Source organism: Bombina bombina, chromosome 1 (assembly GCF_027579735.1).
Source record: "Bombina bombina isolate aBomBom1 chromosome 1, aBomBom1.pri, whole genome shotgun sequence".
NCBI lineage: Eukaryota > Metazoa > Chordata > Amphibia > Anura > Bombinatoridae > Bombina > Bombina bombina.
This window is the reverse complement of record NC_069499.1, coordinates 270,279,979-270,300,531: the sequence shown is the minus strand read 5'-3', so window position 1 is coordinate 270,300,531 and position 20,553 is coordinate 270,279,979. Positions and strand designations below refer to the sequence as shown.

Here is a 20,553-nt window from a genome sequence, read left to right as displayed (position 1 = left end):
CTAGTGTCAAAAGGACACTACTAAATATAAGTAACTTACTCTTCTCTTTAGTGGCCCAAGTCTTGCTGTTTTGGCATCTTGGGCTTTGTACGTGAGCCACAGGGCACTGTCAACATGCTGGATAAAGCAAATGGAATCTCCATACTTAATCTCTGCAACTCCCATTCCATCAATATCTCGCTTGGGGCCAGAGTCCAGTTTTTCCTTAAATTAAGTAATGACAGAAATTAGACTAAGGGTAGGTAACACCAAGGGTTCGATTTATCAATCATTTGGGGAATTCTCCTTTCTGTTCTCCTATCAGTTCTCCGCAGCTCGCCTATGGAGAGGCGCACATGTGCACCCGTATTTATCATAAAAAAGTAGTTTTTTCTCCATAGGAGAGCTGAGGAGAAATAATGATAAATTTCTCCAGTCGGATTAGTATCTTCTCCTTATTTATCACTAAAAATAAGCAACTATTCTCCATGTCAATCATATATAAACCAATATAAATATTTATACAGCCATCCTAGTAGCTTTGTTAACGCCCCTCTTCAGCAAACTTTCATATAAGAAAATAGATCTACATTTTCATTGTTATTGTGCTTCAATTTTAGCTCTTTTTTATATATATATATTTTTTTATATATATTTTTATGCCCCAATAAATATCATTTTTGTGCTCTGTTATATATTATTTTGGCGCTCCATTATATATATTTTTTTCATTCCATCATAAATTATTATTGCGCTCCAATAACCATTATTATTGTGCTTTGTTATAGATAATGTTTGCACCTTGAATAGCCCTTTTTTTGTGTAAATGTTTCTACAACTGGTAGAGAATAGATTTCTAATGCTGTTCTCCACTGTAGCTATGGAGAACTTTAATGAAGACACTTGCAGGAGAACTTTAAGTCCTCCACAGGAGAATATAAATGATAAATTTGTAAGTAGGAGAATTATGAGAACTATTTGAAATACGACTAAAAAGATCTAATTTAACCCTTTTTTTGGAGAACATGTTCTTCAAGGAGAGTGAGAACAGAGTAGGAGAATTTTACAGTCGAACTTGGCAATTTTAGGCGCATTTTTGAAAGATAAATAGGAGAATTATTTCTCATGAGAACTTTTAGGAGAAAATCTAGGAGAATATGAATGATAAATCGAGCCCCAAAAAATGATTACACATGTAGTACAGTTGTGATAGTCTAATATCATGCTAGATAAATAGGGAAAAAAAGTTGAATAGAAATACAGAAACATTTGGAAATATTCAAAAAGAGGCAGCAAAAAGAATTACATCTTAACATTTTGTTATGTATCCAGTGTTTTATATAATACAACAGCAATTTACAACAAGCAGAAACGTTTTAGATAATTAACAGTTGAAAGGATGCATCTATGCCTGAAAAACAAAATGTATACTTACCTGATAAATTAATTTCTTCCATGATGGTCAGGGTCCACAAGATCATCATATGTGGGATTACACTTCAGTCCACTAGAAGGAGAAACAAACACCCCTACATACCAGAGCTTTAATTCATTTCACTCTTTAAGAATCCCTCAGTCAAACATATTGCCAAGCAGAGGAGGAAGTCCTGCCGTCAACTGTACAGAATAACAAGAGCGGGCTTGTGGATTCTTCCCATTAGGAAATAATTTAATTTATCAGGTAAGAAAACATTTTGTTTTCTTTCATAAAGTGGTGAGAATCACAAGATCAGCACGTGGTATCTTCTTCTAACCATGAAATAAAGGGAGACAATAAAGGTATATATCTGGTCTATAGAAGTCTCATTATGGAAGGCCCAAGAAGTGGCAACTGCTCTAGTGGAATGAGCAGTAATGGGCTCAGGAGTCTTCCCCACAACTAAGCATGCCTTAAGAATTAAGGCCTTAAGCCAAGAAAGGTTGTGAAGAAGTTGCTCCTTAGGAGCTGGGCTTAATAAAGGTACCATGATTTATTGATTAATAATATCTGTAGAGATACTATACTACCTTTGGAAGAAAGGAATAACTTGTTCGTAACCCTGCAAATGTTCAAATTGAGAGGTTTGAAGAAGAATAAAAACTAGATTTATACTATACAAGAAGGAGTAACTGGTCAAATCATTGGTGTATTATTAAGACCGGAACACAGGTCTGAACATCAGATATTTTGGTAATTTTCTTCTGATATAGGATTAGGCCAAAATCTAACCCTTAAGAGAACTGGCTATTAAATTCTTCTCCAACCGATCCAGAAAAAACACATGAATTCTAGGAATTCCAATGTTTTCTTTGTATACCAAGTCAAAAAGGATTTTCATACTTTGTGATAGATATGCCTAGTAACAGGCTTTCTGGCTTGTTTTAAGGTATCAATGACCTTATTGAACAAACCTCTGTAAGACAAAACTAGATGTTCTATCACCACACCAGGCCGTCAAATATATAGTTCTGAAATCCCGATAAAAGAATGCGAGAGGAGGTCTTTCCTGAGAAGATGCCTCCAAGGTGGGTGAAAGGACATTTAGATCAGGTTTGCATACCAAGTCCTGCAAAGCCAAGCCAGAGAAATCAAAATCACTGAAACTAATTCATGCTTAATTCTGGCTACCAGTCTGCATAGTAACACAAAACAAAGGAAAAATGTAGTGTTCTCACCAGGAACTTTTTAATGGGTGCACCACCTTGCTGTTTTTACTGTTTGATTTTTTTAAATTTTAGCCAAAAATAAGCTAAAATGAACAAATATAAACATATTTATTGTTTACTGCTCAAATTATCATTAAATACATCTATGTTAATTATGCAGCTCATTTGTGCTTTTGATAGCAGAAAATATTATAATATTAGAAAGTATTACACTTCCACCACCCGGCTACTTTATACTGCTACCCGGCTGGCAAATTTAATGTGGAGAACACTTCATATTAGTCTGAGGGACAAGAGAACCACTAAGGCATATATCAGATTTGCCTGAGCATGCAGCTTATTATTCAGGCAAGAAGCCATGAGGTCTTTCTCTGGCAAGCCCCACCTGAATATGCAGAACACTTTTTCTTTTTTCATCAGGGAACTGTGAGTTCATTGTCCAATTGAAATAATATGAAGGATTCCTACCTGTAGCTGAGCCTTGAAAATTGCAGGATACTGATTGGTAACCTTGCCTTCTGAGGGGACTAAACTCCCTGCACTCTTAGAAACCCTCAGACTACCCCCCCCTAACCCTTTAGGCTGGCATCTGTTGTGATCACAGTTCAGACTGGCCAAAGAAAGAAGGTCACATGGACAAGGGATTGGCGAGGCTGCAACCATGTCAAACACGTCTTCTCTCCTGATCTAGAGAGATCTTCTGTGACAGATCTCCATTCCACTGGCAACTGTAGAGGCCAGAGATGAAATCTGCCAAAGGGAACTGCATATGATGCAGCCATCATGAGACCTAAAACTTCCATGCAATGAGCTACAGGAGTATGTGGAGTGTGCTGAAGTCAAGCACATGCCTGTCATAGTTTGTCCCTGCATTGCTCTGTCAGAGACAGATGCATATTAACGGAGGATATGAAAGACCCTTGGAAAGACACTCAAGTTTGAGGTGCACGTTGAGCCCTTTCGCAGATTGATGCACCAACCATGACTGCGAAGCAGTTGAAGAATGGAGTATGTGTCCAAATCTAGAGCAGGAAATCAATGTCTATGATTAGACACAAAGAAGGTAGATAACAGTGAAACTAGGCACAATGCAAAACTGAGTAAAGGTTAAAGTAAAATAGTCCCTCAAAACTGTAATTTAACAGTAACAGCAATAAAAACTGTAATAGCAGCATAATAAACCAATTAAATTATTAATAAAGTACTTTTTCTAAGCTCTAATATGCCAGAAAAAATCTTACCACCTACACCTGCACTGAAGAGCTTCCCCTGAGATGTCTACTGCACGTTAGAAGAAGAAAAGAAGCTGGACGGCTCACTAAAAAGTGAGCAATAAGTGCCTTTGACTCCTCTTAGTGAACTGGAGTGTATTCCCACATGTGGACTCTTGCTAAAGAAAACAGTTGAATCCATGTGAAATTTTAATCAAGGTAAACAACACATATTGATACTTTATTAACATACTTGCGTAGATCCCTCTATAAATATTTTTTAATATATGTACATTAAATATGTAATAAATGTAATTGGCTAATAGTAATACACATACATGGTGTGCTTAACTTCATAACAACTAGTCCACTTCATTTGTAGGAAGAACCAACTGAAGTTTAGGTGAGTTCTAATCAGTTTATTAAACAAACTGTAACCTCAAACAGAACCGGAAGTGGAATCTCTTCCACTCCCTTATACATCATCACACTAGATGCATCAACCATTCCTTAAAGGGTCATGATACCAAAATGTTGAAACACTTGAAAGTGATGCAGCATAGCTGTGAAAAGCTCTCAAGAAAATATCACCTGAACATCTCTATGTAAAAAAGAAAGATATTTTACCTCAAAAATTCCTCGGTAGCAACATCCCATTGTAAAGGACTTCTAAGCAGCAAATCAGTATGCCTGTCCTGGGACAGCTAAGGGAGTGAGCGTACGTGCACTCTCATGTTATTTCCCTATTCAGTTTAAGGAAGTTTACAATGAAATCTCCTGAGATTTAAGTCAAATCTCATGAGATCTCAGTAAAAGAGTTCATGACCTCAGCATAGTTGATGCTGATTGGCTGCTGTTCATTTCTTCATATATTTTTTTTTACCTGCAGCTAAGCAACAGCTGAAGTATATTGTTTTACACAGAACTTACTCTGCTGAGCTGAGGAAATTGTGAGGTAAAATATCTTCCTTTTTTACATAGAGATGCTCAGGTGATATTTTCGTGTCAGCTTTTTACAGTTATACTGCATCAGTTTCAAGTGATTTAGCATATGAGTATTATGTCCCTTTAAGTTCTATGCGCTGTTAATTAGTACATAATTATAGATTAAACTCTAACAACCGACAACAAATACAAAATCAATAGAACTCCGTATCTGTATAGGTTTTTAAAATGACTAATAAAACTATGGCCTAGATTTAGAGTTGGGCGGTAGCCGTCAAAACCAGCGTTAGAGGCTCCTAACGCTGGTTTTTACCGCCCGCTGGTATTTGGAGTCAGTCAGGAAAGGGTCTAACGCTCACTTTGCAGCCGCGACTTTTCCATACCGCATATCCCCCTACGCCATTTGCGTATCCTATCTTTTCAATGGGATCTTTCTAACGCCGGTATTTAGAGTCGTGTCTGAAGTGAGCGTTAGAAATCTAACGACAAAACTCCAGCCGCAGAAAAAAGTCAGTAGTTAAGAGCTTTCTGGGCTAACGCCGGTTTATAAAGCTCTTAACTACTGTGCTCTAAAGTACACTAACACCCATAAACTACCTATGTACCCCTAAACCGAGGCCCCCCACATCGCCGCCACTCTATTAAAATTTGTTAACCCCTAATCTTCCGCTCCGTACACCGCCGCCAGCTACGTTATCCCTATGTACCCCTAATCTGCTGCCCCTAACACCGCCGACCCCTATATTATATTTATTAACCCCTAATCTGCCGCCCCCGCTATCGCTGACACCTGCATATTTTTTTTAACCCCTAATCTGCCGCTCCGTACACTGCCGCAACCTACATTATCCCTATGTACCCCTAATCTGCTGCCCCTAACACAGCCGACCCCTATATTATATTTATTAACCCCTAATCTGCCGCCCCCAACGTCGCCTCCACCTACCTACAATAATTAACCCCTAATCTGCCGACCGGACCACACCGCTACTATAATAAATGTATTAACCCCTAAAGCTAAGTCTAACTCTAACCCTAACACCCCCCTAACTTAAATATAATTTAAATCTAACAAAATAAATTAACTATTATTAAATAAATTATTCCTATTTAAAGCTAAATACTTACCTGTAAAATAAACCCTAATATAGCTATAATATAAAATAAATTGTAGCTATTTTAGGATTAATATTTATTTTACAGGCAACTTTGTAATTATATTAACCAGGTACAATAGCTATTAAATAGTTAATAACTATTTAATAGTTACCTAGTTAAAATAATTACAAAATTACCTGTAAAACAAATCCTAACCTAAGTTACAATTAAACCTAACACTACACTATCAATAAATTAATTAAATACAATACCTATAATTATCTACAATTAAACCTACCACTACACTATCAATAAATTAATTAAATCCAATACCTACAAATAAATACAATTAAATAAACTAACTAAAGTACAAAAAAAAAAAAAAAATAAGTTACAAAAAATAAATTTTTTTTTACAAACATTAGAAAAATATTACAACAATTTTAAACTAATTACACCTATTCTAAGCCCCCTAATAAAATAACAAAGCCCCCCAAAATAAAAAAATGCCCTACCCTATTCTAAATTAAAAAAGTTCAAAGCTCTTTTACCTTACCAGCCCTGAAAAGGGCCCTTTGCGGGGCATGCCCCAAAGAATTCAGCTCTTTTGCCTGTAAAAAAACACATACAATCCCCCCCCCCAACATTACAACGCACCACGCCCCAAAGAATTCAGCTCTTTTGCCTGTAAAAAAACACATACAATCCCCCCCCCAACATTACAACGCACCACCCACATACCCCTAATCTAACCCAAACCCCCCTTAAATAAACCTAACACTAAGCCCCTGAAGATCTTCCTACCTTATCTTCACCTCGCTGGGTATCACACCGATCCGTCCTGGCTCCGATGTCTTGATCCAAGCCCAAGCGGAGGGCTGAAGATGTCCATGATCCAGCTGAAGTCTTCATCCAAGCGGGAGCTGAAGAGGTCCATGATCCGGCTGAAGTCTTCTATCAACGGCATCTTCTTTCTTCCGGATCCATGTTCACCCCTCCGACGTGGAACATCCATCTTCACCGACGACTTCCCGACGAATGACGGTTCCTTTAAGGGACGTCATCCAAGATGGCGTCCCTCGAATTCCGATTGGCTGATAGGATTCTATCAGCCAATCGGAATTAAGGTAGGAAAATTCTGATTGGCTGATGGAATCAGCCAATCAGAATCAAGTTCAATCCGATTGGCTGATCCGATCAGCCAATCAGATTGAGCTTGCATTCTATTGGCTGATCGGAATTTTCCTACCTTAATTCCGATTGGCTGATAGAATCCTATCAGCCAATCGGAATTCGAGGGACGCCATCTTGGATGACGTCCCTTAAAGGAACCGTCGTTCGTCGGGAAATCATCGGTGAAGATGGATGTTCCGCGTCGGCGGGATGAACATGGATCCGGAAGAAAGAAGATTGAAGATGCCGTTGATAGAAGACTTCAGCCGGATCATGGACCTCTTCAGCTCCCGCTTGGATGAAGACTTCAGCCGGATCATGGACATCTTCAGCCCCCCGCATGGGCTTGGATCAAGACATCGGAGCCAGGACGAATCGGTGTGATACCCGGCGAGGTGAAGATAAGGTAGGAAGATCTTCAGGGGCTTAGTGTTAGGTTTATTTAAGGGGGGTTTGGGTTAGATTAGGGGTATGTGGGTGGTGGGTTGTAATGTTGGGGGGGGTATTGTATGTGTTTTTTTTTAAAGGCAAAAGAGCTGAATTCTTTGGGGCATGCCCCGCAAATGGCCCTTTTCAGGGCTGGTAAGGTAAAAGAGCTTTGAACTTTTTTAATTTAGAATAGGGTAGGGCATTTTTTTATTTTGGGGGGCTTTGTTATTTTATTAGGGGGCTTAGAGTAGGTGTAATTAGTTTAAAATTGTTGTAATATTTTTCTAATGTTTGTAAATATTTTTTTATTTTTTGTAACTTAGTTATTTTTTATTTTTTGTACTTTAGTTAGTTTATTTAATTGTATTTATTTGTAGGTATTGTATTTAATTAATTTATTGATAGTGTAGTGTTAGGTTTAATTGTAGATAATTGTAGGTAGTTTATTTAATTTATTTATTGATAGTGTAGTGTTAGGTTTAATTGTAGATAATTGTAGGTATTGTATTTAATTTATTTATTGATAGTGTAGTGTTAGGTTTAATTGTAACTTAGGTTAGGATTTATTTTACAGGTAATTTTGTAATTATTTTAACTATTTTAGCTATTAAATAGTTATTAACTATTTAATAGCTATTGTACCTGGTTAAAATAATTACAAAGTTGCCTGTAAAATAAATATTAATCCTAAAATAGCTACAATATAATTATAATTTATATTGTAGCTATATTAGGATTTAGCTTTAAATAGGAATAACTTATATAATAAGAGTTAATTTATTTCGTTAGATTTAAATTATATTTAACTTAGGGGGGTGTTAGTGTTAGGGTTAGACTTAGCTTTAGGGGTTAATACATTTATTATAGTAGAGGTGTGGTCCGGTCCGGTGTACGGAGCGGCAGATTAGGGGTTAAAATTAATATGCAGGTGTCAGCGATAGCGGGGGCGGCAGATTAGGGGTTAATAAGTGTAGGTAGCTGGCGGCGACGTTGTGGGGGGCAGATTAGGGGTTAATAAATATAATATAGGGGTCGGCGGTGTTAGGGGCAGCAGATTAGGGGTACATAAGTATAATGTAGGTTGCGGCGGTGTACGGAGCGGCAGATTAGGGGTTAATAATAATATGCAGGGGTCAGCGATAGCAGGGGTGGCAGATTAGCGGTTAATACATATAATATAGGGGTCGGCGGTGTTAGGGGCAGCAGATTAGGGGTACATAGGTATAATGTAGGTTGCGGCGGTGTACGGAGCGGCAGATTAGGGGTTAAAAAAAATATGCAGGTGTCAGCGATAGCGGGGGCGGCAGATTAGGGGTTAATAAGTGTAAGGTTAGGGGTGTTTAGACTCTGGTACATGTTAGAGTGTTAGGTGCAGACTTAGAAACTGTTTCCCCATAGAAAACAATGGGGCTGCGTTAGGAGCTGAACGCTGCTTTTTTTGCAGGTGTTTTTTTTCAGCTCAAACAGCCCAATTGTTTTCTATGGGGGAATCGTGCACAAGCACGTTTTTTAAGCTGGCCGCGTCCGTAAGAAACGCTGGTATTTAGAGTTGCAGTGGCGGTAAATATGCTCTACGCTCCCTTTTTTGGAGCCTAACGCAGCCATTCTGTGAACTCTAAATACCAGCGGTATTTAAAAGGTGCGGAGGGAAAAAAGCATGCGTAGCTAACGCACCCCTTTGGCCGCAGAACACTAAATCTAGCCGTATGTTGTTTTTTTTAACATATTTGGATTTTGAGCACAGCAAGATTCTGTTCAACAGTTTGTTGTACCTTTGATGCTCGGAAGCAGAAAGCGGATGACTTGGTATCGGATTTTGTTCTGTCTTGTAGCACCAAGCCTTGGTCCTCTGTCAGTGTCAAGTACTGTCCAGTTGTAATGTGACGAAGGCGGAATGTTTGGCCCCAGCGGATGTGGCTTCCACTCCAGCTACAAAATAAAAATGGCTGGACTTATCAATACACAAATTATGCTGTACATAGGGGTTGCTTGACTGGTCACCCAGTGTAAATATGCAATACATTATGCCATATATTATTTACTAGTCCTAAAGCACATGTACACAGGCCATTTTTTGCAGTACAGCAGTCCCACCCCTTGCTCTCCCCCCCCTCTATTCTGCTCTCTCTCTTCCCCCTCTCTTTTGCTATCTCTCTCCCCTCTTTTTTGCTCTCTCTCTCACCTTCTCTTTTGCCCGCTCTCTCTCTCACCCTCTCTTTTGCTTGCTCTCTCTCCCCACTCTCATTTGCTCGCTCTCCCCCCTTTCTTTTGCTCTCTCTCTCCCCCTCTCTTTTGTACTCTCTCCCCTCTCTTTTGCTCTCTCTCTCCCCCCTCTCTTTTTCACTCCCTCTCCCCCCTCTCTTTTGCTATCTCTCTCCCCTCTTTTTTGCTCTCTCTCCCCCTCTCTTTTGCTCTCTCTCTCACCTTCTCTTTTGCCCGCTCTCTCTCTCACCCTCTCTTTTGCTTGCTCTCTCTCCCCACTCTCATTTGCTCACTCTCCCCCCTTTCTTTTGCTCTCTCTCTCCCCCTCTCTTTTGTACTCTCTCCCCTCTTTTTTGCTCTCTCTCCCCTCTCTCTTTTGATCTCTCTCCCCCCTCTCTTTTGATCTCTCTCCCCCCCTCTCTTTTGATCTCTCTCCCCTCTTTTGCTCTCTCTATCTGTCTCCCCCCTCTCTTTTGCTCGCTGTGTCTCCCCGTCTCTTTTGCTCTCTCTCTCCCTCTTTTGCACTCTCTCTCCCCCTCTTTTGCACTCTCTCCCCCTCTTTTGCTCTCTCTCCCCCTCTCTTGCTCTCTCTCTCCCTTTATTTTGCTCTCTCCCTCCCCTGTATTTTGCTCTCTCTCACCCCACTTTTTCGTTCTCTCTCACCCTTCTCTTTTGCTCTCTCTCATCCTTCTCTTTTGCTCTCTCTCACCCCTCTCTTTTGCTCTCTCTCACCCCTCTCTTTTGCTCTCTCTCTCTCTATATTTTGCTCTCTCTTTTGCTCTCTCTCCCCCTCTTTTTTGCTCTCTCTCTCTCTATATTTTGCTCTCTCTTTTGCTCTCTCTCCCCTCTCTCTTTTGATCTCTCTCCCCCCCTCTCTTTTGATCTCTCTCCCCCCTCTCTTTTGATCTCTTTCACCCCCTCTCTTTTGATCTCTCTGCCCTCTTTTGCTCTCTCTATCTGTCTCCCCCATCTCTTTTGCTCGCTGTGTCTCCCCGTCTCTTTTGCTCTCTCTCTCTCCCCCTCTTTTGCACTCTCTCTCCCCCTCTTTTGCACTCTCTCCCCCTCTTTTGCTCTCTCTCCCCCTCTCTTGCTCTCTCTCTCCCTTTATTTTGCTCTCTCCCTCCCCTGTATTTTGCTCTCTCTCACCCCACTTTTTCGTTCTCTCTCACCCTTCTCTTTTGCTCTCTCTCACCCCTCTCTTTTGCTCTCTCTCACCCCTCTCTTTTGCTCTCTCACCCCTCTCTTTTGCTCTCTCACCCCTCTCTTTTGCTCTCTCCCCCCTCTTGTGCTGCTCTCTCTCTCATGCAGACACTCAGACAGCCACGTCAGATCCCGCTCCCGCCCCGTCACACTCAGACTCCACCCCTTCACACCCAGCTCCGCCCATTCGCAGACGAACAGCTCCGCCCCTTCACGGATTAGGTGCCAACAGCCAGTCCAGGTCAGTTTGTTGAAGACCACGTGTGTTTGTCCTCGTGCAGTCTCTACTGCTCATGACAGCTTCGGAAAAACACACTTGGCCTTTTATATTATAGGATTATTCTTAAAATGTGATTGCCTATACTAATTTAACTAATCAGATGCTCATTTAAATGTGTGCACGCTTAAAGCAACACTTTACAGAAATGTTACCTTATCCTGAGGGGCTCCACTCTCCATAATGACCTAGCACGGACACCTGCTCCTCCTGCTTCATAATTTGCTTTCCTAAAAGTGAAAACTATATGAGTTATTCTGTAAATCTAGAGAAAGCTGGCTTTACATACTTAAAGGGATACTGAACCCAATTTTTTTCTTTCATGATTCAGATACAGCATACAATTTTGAGCAACTTTCTTTCGTTTCCTTGGTATCTTTATTTAAAAAAGCAGAAATGTAAGAATATAAGCCAACACATTTTTGGTTCAGTATCCTGTATAGAGCTTGCAGATTGGGGACTACATTTAGCCACCAATCAGCAAGCTCTACCTAAGTGCTAAACCAAAGATGGGTCGGCTCGTAAGCTTACATTTTTGCTTTTTCAAATAAAGATACTAAGGGAACAAAGAAAAATTGATAATAGGAGTAAATTAGAAAGTTGCTTACAATTGCATGCACTATCTGAATCATGAAGAAAAAATTTTGGTTCAGTATCCATAAAAGTAATTTTATATACTGAAGAAGGTTAATACCAACAAGCAAGACTATTTGCAATTACAAGTGGCTAAGAAACTTTTACACCTTGCCAACTACCTTAAATGGATACTAAACCCACATTTTTTCTTTAACGATTCAGATAGATCATGAAATTTTAAGCAACTTTCTAATTTACTCCTACTATCAATTTGTTTCTTCATTTTCTTGCTATCTTTATTTAAAAAGCAGGAATTTAAAGCTTAGTAGCCAGCCCATTTTAGGTTCAGCACCCTGGATAGCACTTGATAATTGGTGGCTGACATTTAGCCACCAATAAACAAGCATAGCCCAGGTTCTCAAACAAAAATGGGCTGGCTCTTAAGCTTTACATTCCTGCTTTTAAAATAAAGATAGCAAGAGAACGGAGAAAATTTGATAATACACAGTTTACAACAGCAATGAAAACTAGGACTTACTTTTCTATTAATGCTTACACACTTCCATTTACAGCTAGATTTAGAAAAAAGACCTGCATATTTTGCTATGTGTACATACAGGTCAAGCCATATGTGTACTGTTATGCTTCTTCAAAAATAAATGCAACAATGCTTAACAGCAATCTTTGCTTCATGTGTATTGACACATATTGCACTCTAAAAGAAAATTCAGCGTAAAATCTGGTATATAAGCATCACATCATACAAATGCTTGTGTCTTTAGCTGAAGACCACATGACAATTGTAATATGTTGTTCAGATTTTTAGGAAAAAATATTTTATGTATGTCAAAAAATATGAATTGAATGTAAAATTGCTCCCTTTTATGCTTTACTTATATAGAATTGTTGTTGTAGGGTGCTGAGAAGAATTGTTTCAATAAAACACATGTGCCGCTTATCCAGCAAGCGGATAGAGATTTTGAAGAGTGATTGGGGCAGATTTGTGTGGCCAAGACAAGTCTGCATGATTTTTGAGTAGCAATTCCAGACAACAGTAGATAAGAAAAACTGCAATCCTATATTGTTTCCTGCAACAATCAATGCACATTTATCCCAACCATCTGGCATCCAGCGGGCTTGTCATTGGCTAAGTCTGCTTCTTGCCCACAGCCCTCGGACCTTACAGACACACCCACAGACTGTACATAACCCCACCCCTCTACACAAAATCTCCTGTGTGTGGTTGGGCCATTGCCCACAAGCTTTTAACGTCCACATTCCGGCGGAAAATGAGCAGATGTTGGGAGGAATGTACGTGTCTGGGAGAATGTTGCATAAATGACAACATACTCATGTTTTTTCTGCTTTGTTTTTTTAAAAGTGGGTGCCCATAATCCATGCAGATTTCATTTGCCTCTATGCTTAATTTTAAATAGGGCTGTAAGGTTATTTCTGCTTTGTTTTTTGAGCAGTGGGTGCCCATAATTCATGCAGATTTCATTTGCCTCTATGCTTAATTTTAAACAGGGATGTAGGGTTTTAATAGATTGCTGTCCATGTGTCGTCCTACGTAGAAATGCTATAAACAACATAAATCCAAGTGGATGTCAAAAGATAATCTCCTAATTTGTTTTCTTTCATCAGGTATCAATAATGCTCTATAAAGCACTGTATTCATGATTCCATCATACTAAACTTCACCTACTAAATTATAATCAACATACAAACTGTCATCTAGTATCATCTCAGTATTTATTAACATATGAACTGGTACCCACCTAGGTTGTGTGTCAACTGGCTCGGCAGATGGGATTGTCAAACATTCATCATGACCATGGAAAAACCGAACCACGTGTCCACCAAGAAGAAACCCTATAAAAAACGTTCACATAAAAATAATATACAACTTATATTTTGATTTTATTTTACAAATTTTACTACTCATTAATTAAAGAGCCAAAACTTAAATAAAAGAGAATTTCAATTGAAATACATATATATATGAACAGTTAAATATCTAATCAGATATCATATTGTAGCTTTCCAATAACTTGCACCATAAAATGTATAATGGTAAAACACACTTATGCAAGTAAATACTTCCCAATAATTTAATGAGTTTAGAAGTTTTATTACTATGCAGTGTATGTATATAGCTAATACTAATTTATATATATTAAGAGCATACAATAAAATGCAAAATTTGTATCATCTGTCACTCTAATGGATCATCAAAGCTTTCCAACAAGTGAACCTACAGCATAGATTCATGTTATCTTTGTTGTTGGCTATTCAAGACCTTTTAGTTGGAGGGTGTTGAAATCTGAGAAACATCACAGAATTACAAGCTATTCTCAGAAATCCACATTAACACTTTTCAAGTAACCTCACAGTAATACTCATGGCTTTAGGCAATTCTAATCAATGCAATGCGCGCATGCAATGAAAGCGAAATAATAGCAACGTTATTAAATGTCAAATACAGCATAAAAGCAAGGCTAAACAAATGTGACATATGTGCAGCACACACAGATCACAACATGAGGAAAACTCAATTACAACAGCTAAAATTGCAGCCAAGTCACTGAGACTGAGAAGACAGGAAATAGTATATTCTTCTGTCAAACACAATTTATTAAATCTAGGTCACATCACAAAATCAAAATAAAGCACATAGGCCCCTATTCGAATCCAGTAGAGTTGACCATACAACACAGTTTTTGTTTAGCTCATATGTTTTTGGAAACGAGTCCATTTAGAAGCACATCCATCTCAATTAACTGTTATCAAAATTACACATGCAATATAGGGACAGTGGGGAACTAACTGTTGTGCACAATCAATATCGTGTTTAGCAGAGGTCGGAAGTAGTGCGCGTATTACAAGTTGGAAGTAAACGTGTTCCCTCGAGCGCAATTGAATTTAACGCACGTCAGGTTAGCGCGACATCAGAGCTCTGGTTAACTGTTATGCTTGGATAAAAAGTGTCACAAAATACATAAAAAATACACTAAAAAGTACATTTACACTCATAGTAACACGAATACAATTTTTTTTAAATAATACATAAAACAAGTTATAAGGGCTCAAAGATCTGAGGTCTTAGGTGTTAGGGAAAAAAGGGCAGCAAAGGGCTTTAATATAGGGATACATACATATATACATGTCTAAATATCTATATGTAAGTATGTATATGTATATATATATACACAAACACACACAGGGACCTTATAAAGTTTTATTTCTATTAACTGCCATAACAACCTTTGTTGATTTTAGGCTATTGTTTCTTACAATGCTTATATGTTGCACTTACCATGAATATTACTGCATGCATTAATAAAACCCACAATAACAATGAATGATACATAAACAAAATCAGAAAATGTATATATTAAGGTTGCACAAAACACTAATTACCTTCTTCCACACTGCTACCAGAGCATGTAGGATGGACGTTCCATAGTGTCTGCATAAAAGAGGCATCCACCTGGATATTACCCATCCCATTGGATATGGATAGATGCTGCATGATAAAAAAAAAAGACAGTGCTATTTGATTTGTAATCAGTAGATTGCAGCCTCTGGTAACAGATTATACTGCAGAAGAGGAGGAATAAACTGTTGAGGTGGCGAAGCAACAGTAATGGCCTGGAACTAGAACGCTGCCTTATTTCATGTTGGCCTCATAGAATGTGGGAATTAAAAATGGGAACTGGAAAAATAATGGCAAATAGAGAGAGAGAGAGAGAGAGAGAGAGAGAGAGAGCGAGCACATTAGGAAAGAGAAAGACCGGTGATCAAAAGGATTATGGGGTGAGAATGATCAACAAATCTACTTTTTCACTACTGACAGATTTACCAAGAGATGGAACTCAAACTATCAAACACTATGGCCTCTATTTATTAAAGGTCTTGCGGACCTGATCCGACAGTGCGGATCAGGTCTGCAAGACCTCGCTGAATGCGGAGAGCAATACGCTCTCCGTATTCAGCATTGCAAACGCCGTCCCCTGCTGACTCACGGCCAAGCAGGGAGGTGTCAATCAACCCAATCGTATTCGATCGGGTTGATTTCTGGTGATGTTTGTCCGCCAGCTCAGAGCAGGCGGACAGGGTTATGGAGCAGCGGTCTTTGTGACCGCTGCTTCATAATTGCTGTCTCTGGCGAGTCTGAAGACTCGCCAGAAACACGGGCCATCAAGCTCCATTCGGAGCTTGATAGATAGGCCCCTATTTCTGCTTATTGCTCATTCCATGCTGTAGTCTCTGAACTACTAGTGCTGACTGAAACGAAGAAGTGACGGGTGCGCAACTACATTTACATTCAGTCAGCCTGTAATGACTGCATCACTAGGCCAAGTTACTCAAAACATGATAGCTGTGAAGACAGCATCACTAAAATGTATTGCATACATATAGGTTGACACAACAATATAATTAATTCCCAATACAGCTGAGCTTAAGATTGCCTAGGTATTTTAAACACAAAATGCAACATTTAAATATTAAATGTAATATATGGATGTCAAAAAGTAACATTTAAAATTTTTAAATATTTTTACACTCTTGGTACTCCCTGAAGTACTGAGGGTATCAAGGATTCATCTCTAAGGCTTAGATTTAGAGTTGGGCGGTAGCCTTCAAAACCAGCGTTAGAGGCTCCTAACGCTGGTTTTTACCGCCCTCTGGTATTTGGAGTCAGTCATTAAAGGGTCTAACGCTCACTTTTCAGCCGCGACTTTTCCATACCGCAGATCCCCTTACGTCAATTGCGTATCCTATCTTTTCAATGGGATCTTTCTAACTCCGGTATTTAGAGTCGTGGCTGAAGTGAGCGTTAGAAATCTAACGACAAAACTCCAGCCGCAGAAAAAAGTCAGTAGTTAAGAGCTTTCTGGGCTAACGCCGGTTTATAAAGCTCTTAACTACTGTGCTCTAAAGTACACTAACACCCATAAACTACCTATGTATCCCTAAACCGAGGTCCCCCCACATCGCCGCAACTCGATTAAATTTTTTTAACCCCTAATCTGCCGACCGCCACCTACATTATACTTATGTACCCCTAATCTGCTGCCCCTAACACCGCCGACCCCTATATTATATTTATTAACCCCTAACCTGCCCCCCACAACGTCGCCGCCAGCTACCTACAATAATTAACCCCTAATCTGCCGACCGCAAAGCGCCGCTACTTACGTTATCCTTATGTACCCCTAATCTGCTGCCCCTAACACCCCCGACCCCTATATTATATTTATTAACCCCTAACCTGCCCCCCTCAACGTCGCCTCCACCTGCCTACACTTATTAACCCCTAATCTGCCGAGCGGATCTCACCGCTACTATAATAAAGTTATTAACCCCTAATCCGCCTCACTCCCGCCTCAATAACCCTATAATAAATAGTATTAACCCCTAATCTGCCCTCCCTAACATCGCCGACACCTAACTTCAATTATTAACCCCTAATCTGCCGACCGAATCTCGCCGCTACTGTAATAAATGGATTAACCCCTAAAGCTAAGTCTAACCCTAACACCCCCCTAAGTTAAATATAATTTAAATCTAACGAAATAAATTAACTCATTAAATAAATTATTCCTATTTAAAGCTAAAAATTACCTGTAAAATAAACCCTAATATAGCTACAATATAAATTATAATTATATTAGAGCTGATTTAGGATTTATATTTATTTTAAAGGTAACTTTGTATTTATTTTAACCAGGTACAATAGCTATTAAATAGTTAAGAACTATTTAATAGCTAAAATAGTTAAAATAATTACAAAATTACCTGTAAAATAAATCCTAACCTAAGTTACAATTAAACCTAACACTACACTATCAATAAATTAATTAAATAAAATACCTACAATTACCTACAATTAAACCTAACACTACACTATCAATAAATTAATTAAATACAATATCTACAAATAAATACAATAAAATAAACTAACTAAAGTACAAAAAATAAAAAAGAACTAAGTTACAAAAAAATAAAAAAATATTTACAAACATCAGAAAAATATTACAACAATTTTAAACTAATTACACCTACTCTAAGCCCCCTAATAAAATAACAAAGACCCCCAAAATAAAAAAATGCCCTACCCTATTCTAAATTACTAAAGTTCAAAGCTCTTTTACCTTGCCAGCCCTGAACAGGGCCCTTTGCGGGGCATGCCCCAAAGAATTCAGCTCTTTTGCCATTAAAAAAAAACACATACAATACCCCCCTCAACATTACAACCCACCACCCACATACCCCTAAATCTAACCCAAACCCCCCTTAAATAATCCTAACACTAAGCCCCTGAAGATCTTCTTACCTTATCTTCACCATACCAGGTTCACCGATCGATCCAGAAGAGCTCCTCCGATGTCTTGATCCAAGCCCAAGCGGGGGGCTGAAGATGTCCATGATCCGGCTGAAGTCTTCATCCAAGCGGGAGCTGAAGAGGTCCATGATCCGGCTGAAGTCTTCATCCAAGCGGGAGCTGAAGAGGTCCATGATCCGGCTGAAGTCTATCAACGGCATCTTCAATCTTCTTTCTTCCGGATCCATGTAGTTCATCCCCCCGACGCGGAACATCCATCTTCACCGACGACTTCCCGACGAATGACGGTTCCTTAAGGGACGTCATCCAAGATGGCGTCCCTCGAATTCCGATTGGCTGATAGGATTCTATCAGCCAATCGGAATTAAGGTAGGAAAATTCTGATTGGCTGATGGAATCAGCCAATCAGAATCAAGTTCAATCCGATTGGCTGATCCGATCAGCCAATCAGATTGAGCTCGCATTCTATTGGCTGATCGGAACAGCCAATAGAATGCGAGCTCAATCTGATTGGCTGATTGAATCCTATCAGCCAATCGGAATTCGAGGGACGCCATCTTGGATGACGTCCCTTAAAGGAACCGTCATTCGTCGGGAAGTCGTCAGTGAAGATGGATGTTCCGCGTCGGGGGCATGAACTACATGGATCCGGAAGAAAGAAGATCGAAGATGCCGTTGATAGAAAACTTCAGCCGGATCATGGACCTCTTCATCTCCCTCTTGGATGAAGACTTCAGCCGGATCATGGACCTCTTCAGCTCCCGCTTGGATGAAGACTTCAGCCGGATCATGGACATCTTCAGCCCCCCGCTTGGCCTTGGATCAAGACATCGGAGGAGCTCTTCTGGATCGATCGGTGAACCTGGTATGGTGAAGATAAGGTAGGAAGATCTTCAGGGGCTTAGTGTTAGGTTTATTTAAGGGGGGTTTGGGTTAGATTAGGGGTATGTGGGTGGTGGGTTGTAATGTTGGGGGGGGTATTGTATGTGTTTTCTTTACAGGCAAAAGAGCTGAATTATTTGGGGCATGCCCCGCAAAGGGCCCTGTTCAGGGCTGGTAAGGTAAAAGAGCTTTGAACTTTAGTAATTTAGAATAGGGTAGGGCATTTTTTATTTTGGGGGTCTTTGTTATTTTATTAGGGGGCTTAGAGTAGGTGTAATTAGTTTAAAATTGTTGTAATATTTTTCTGATGTTTGTAAATATTTTTTTATTTTTTGTAACTTAGTTCTTTTTTATTTTTTGTACTTTAGTTAGTTTATTTCATTGTATTTATTTGTAGATATTGTATTTAATTAATTTATTGATAGTGTAGTGTTAGGTTTAATTGTAGGTAATTGTAGGTATTTTATTTAATTAATTTATTGATAGTGTAGTGTTAGGTTTAATTGTAACTTAGGTTAGGATTTATTTTACAGGTAATTTTGTAATTATTTTAACTATTTTAGCTATTAAATAGTTCTTAACTATTTAATAGCTATTGTACCTGGTTAAAATAAATACAAAGTTACCTGTAAAATAAATATAAATCCTAAAATAGCTATAATATAAATATAATTTATATTGTAGCTATATTAGGATTTATTTTACAGGTAAGTATTTAGCTTTAAATAGGAATAATTTATTTAATAAGAGTTAATTAATTTTGTTAGATTTAAATTATATTTAATTTAGGGGGGTGTTAGTGTTAGGGTTAGACTTAGCTTTAGGGGTTAATGCATTTATTAGAATAGCGGTGAGCTCCAGTCGGCAGATTAGGGGTTAATGTTTGAAGTTAGGTGTCGGCGATGTTAGGGAGGGCAGATTAGGGGTTAATACTATTTATTATAGGGTTAGTGAGGCGGATTAGGGGTTAATAACTTTATTATAATAGCGGTGCGGTCCGCTCGGCAGATTAGGGGTTAATAAGTGTAGGCAGGTGGAGGCGACGTTGTGGGGGGCAGATTTGGGGTTAATAAATATAATATAGGGGTCGGCGGTGTTAGGGGCAGCAGATTAGGGGTACATAGGGATAATGTAAGTAGCGGCGTTTTACGGAGCGGCAGATTAGGGGTTAATAATAATATGCAGGGGTCAGCGATAGCAGGGGCGGCAGAATAGGGGTTAATAAGTGTAAGGTTAGGGGTGTTTAGACTCGGGGTACATGTTAGAGTGTTAGGTGCAGACGTAGGAAGTGTTTCCCCATAGCAAACAATGGGGCTGCGTTAGGAGCTGAACGCGGCTTTTTTGCATGTGTTAGGTTTTTTTTCAGCTCAAACAACCCCATTGTTTTCTATGGGGGAATCGTGCACAAGCACGTTTTTTAAGCTGGCCGCGTCCGTAAGCACCGCTGGTATCGAGAGTTGAAGTTGCGTTAAATATGCTATACGCTCCTTTTTTTGGAGCCTAACGCAGCCATTCTGTGAACTCTCAATACCAGCGGTATTTAAAAGGTGCGGCCAGAAAAAAGCACGAGTAGCTAACGCACCCCT

General features: G+C 39.2%; 1 protein-coding gene across 11 annotated transcripts in view; it reads right to left on the bottom strand.

The window, feature by feature from the left end:
* Positions 1-20,553, bottom strand: part of RYR3 (ryanodine receptor 3) — a 1,083,635-nt gene that overhangs the window by 754,288 nt on the left and 308,794 nt on the right. For all 11 annotated transcript variants that reach the window (XM_053697970.1, XM_053697969.1, XM_053697973.1 and 8 more), the window contains 5 exons: positions 15,157-15,262; positions 13,515-13,608; positions 11,316-11,390; positions 9,254-9,410; positions 40-204 (listed from right to left, as the gene is read on the bottom strand). In XM_053697970.1, coding sequence (XP_053553945.1) covers positions 40-204; positions 9,254-9,410; positions 11,316-11,390; positions 13,515-13,608; positions 15,157-15,262 — 597 coding nt within the window. The remainder of the gene's footprint in view (positions 1-39; positions 205-9,253; positions 9,411-11,315; positions 11,391-13,514; positions 13,609-15,156; positions 15,263-20,553) is intronic.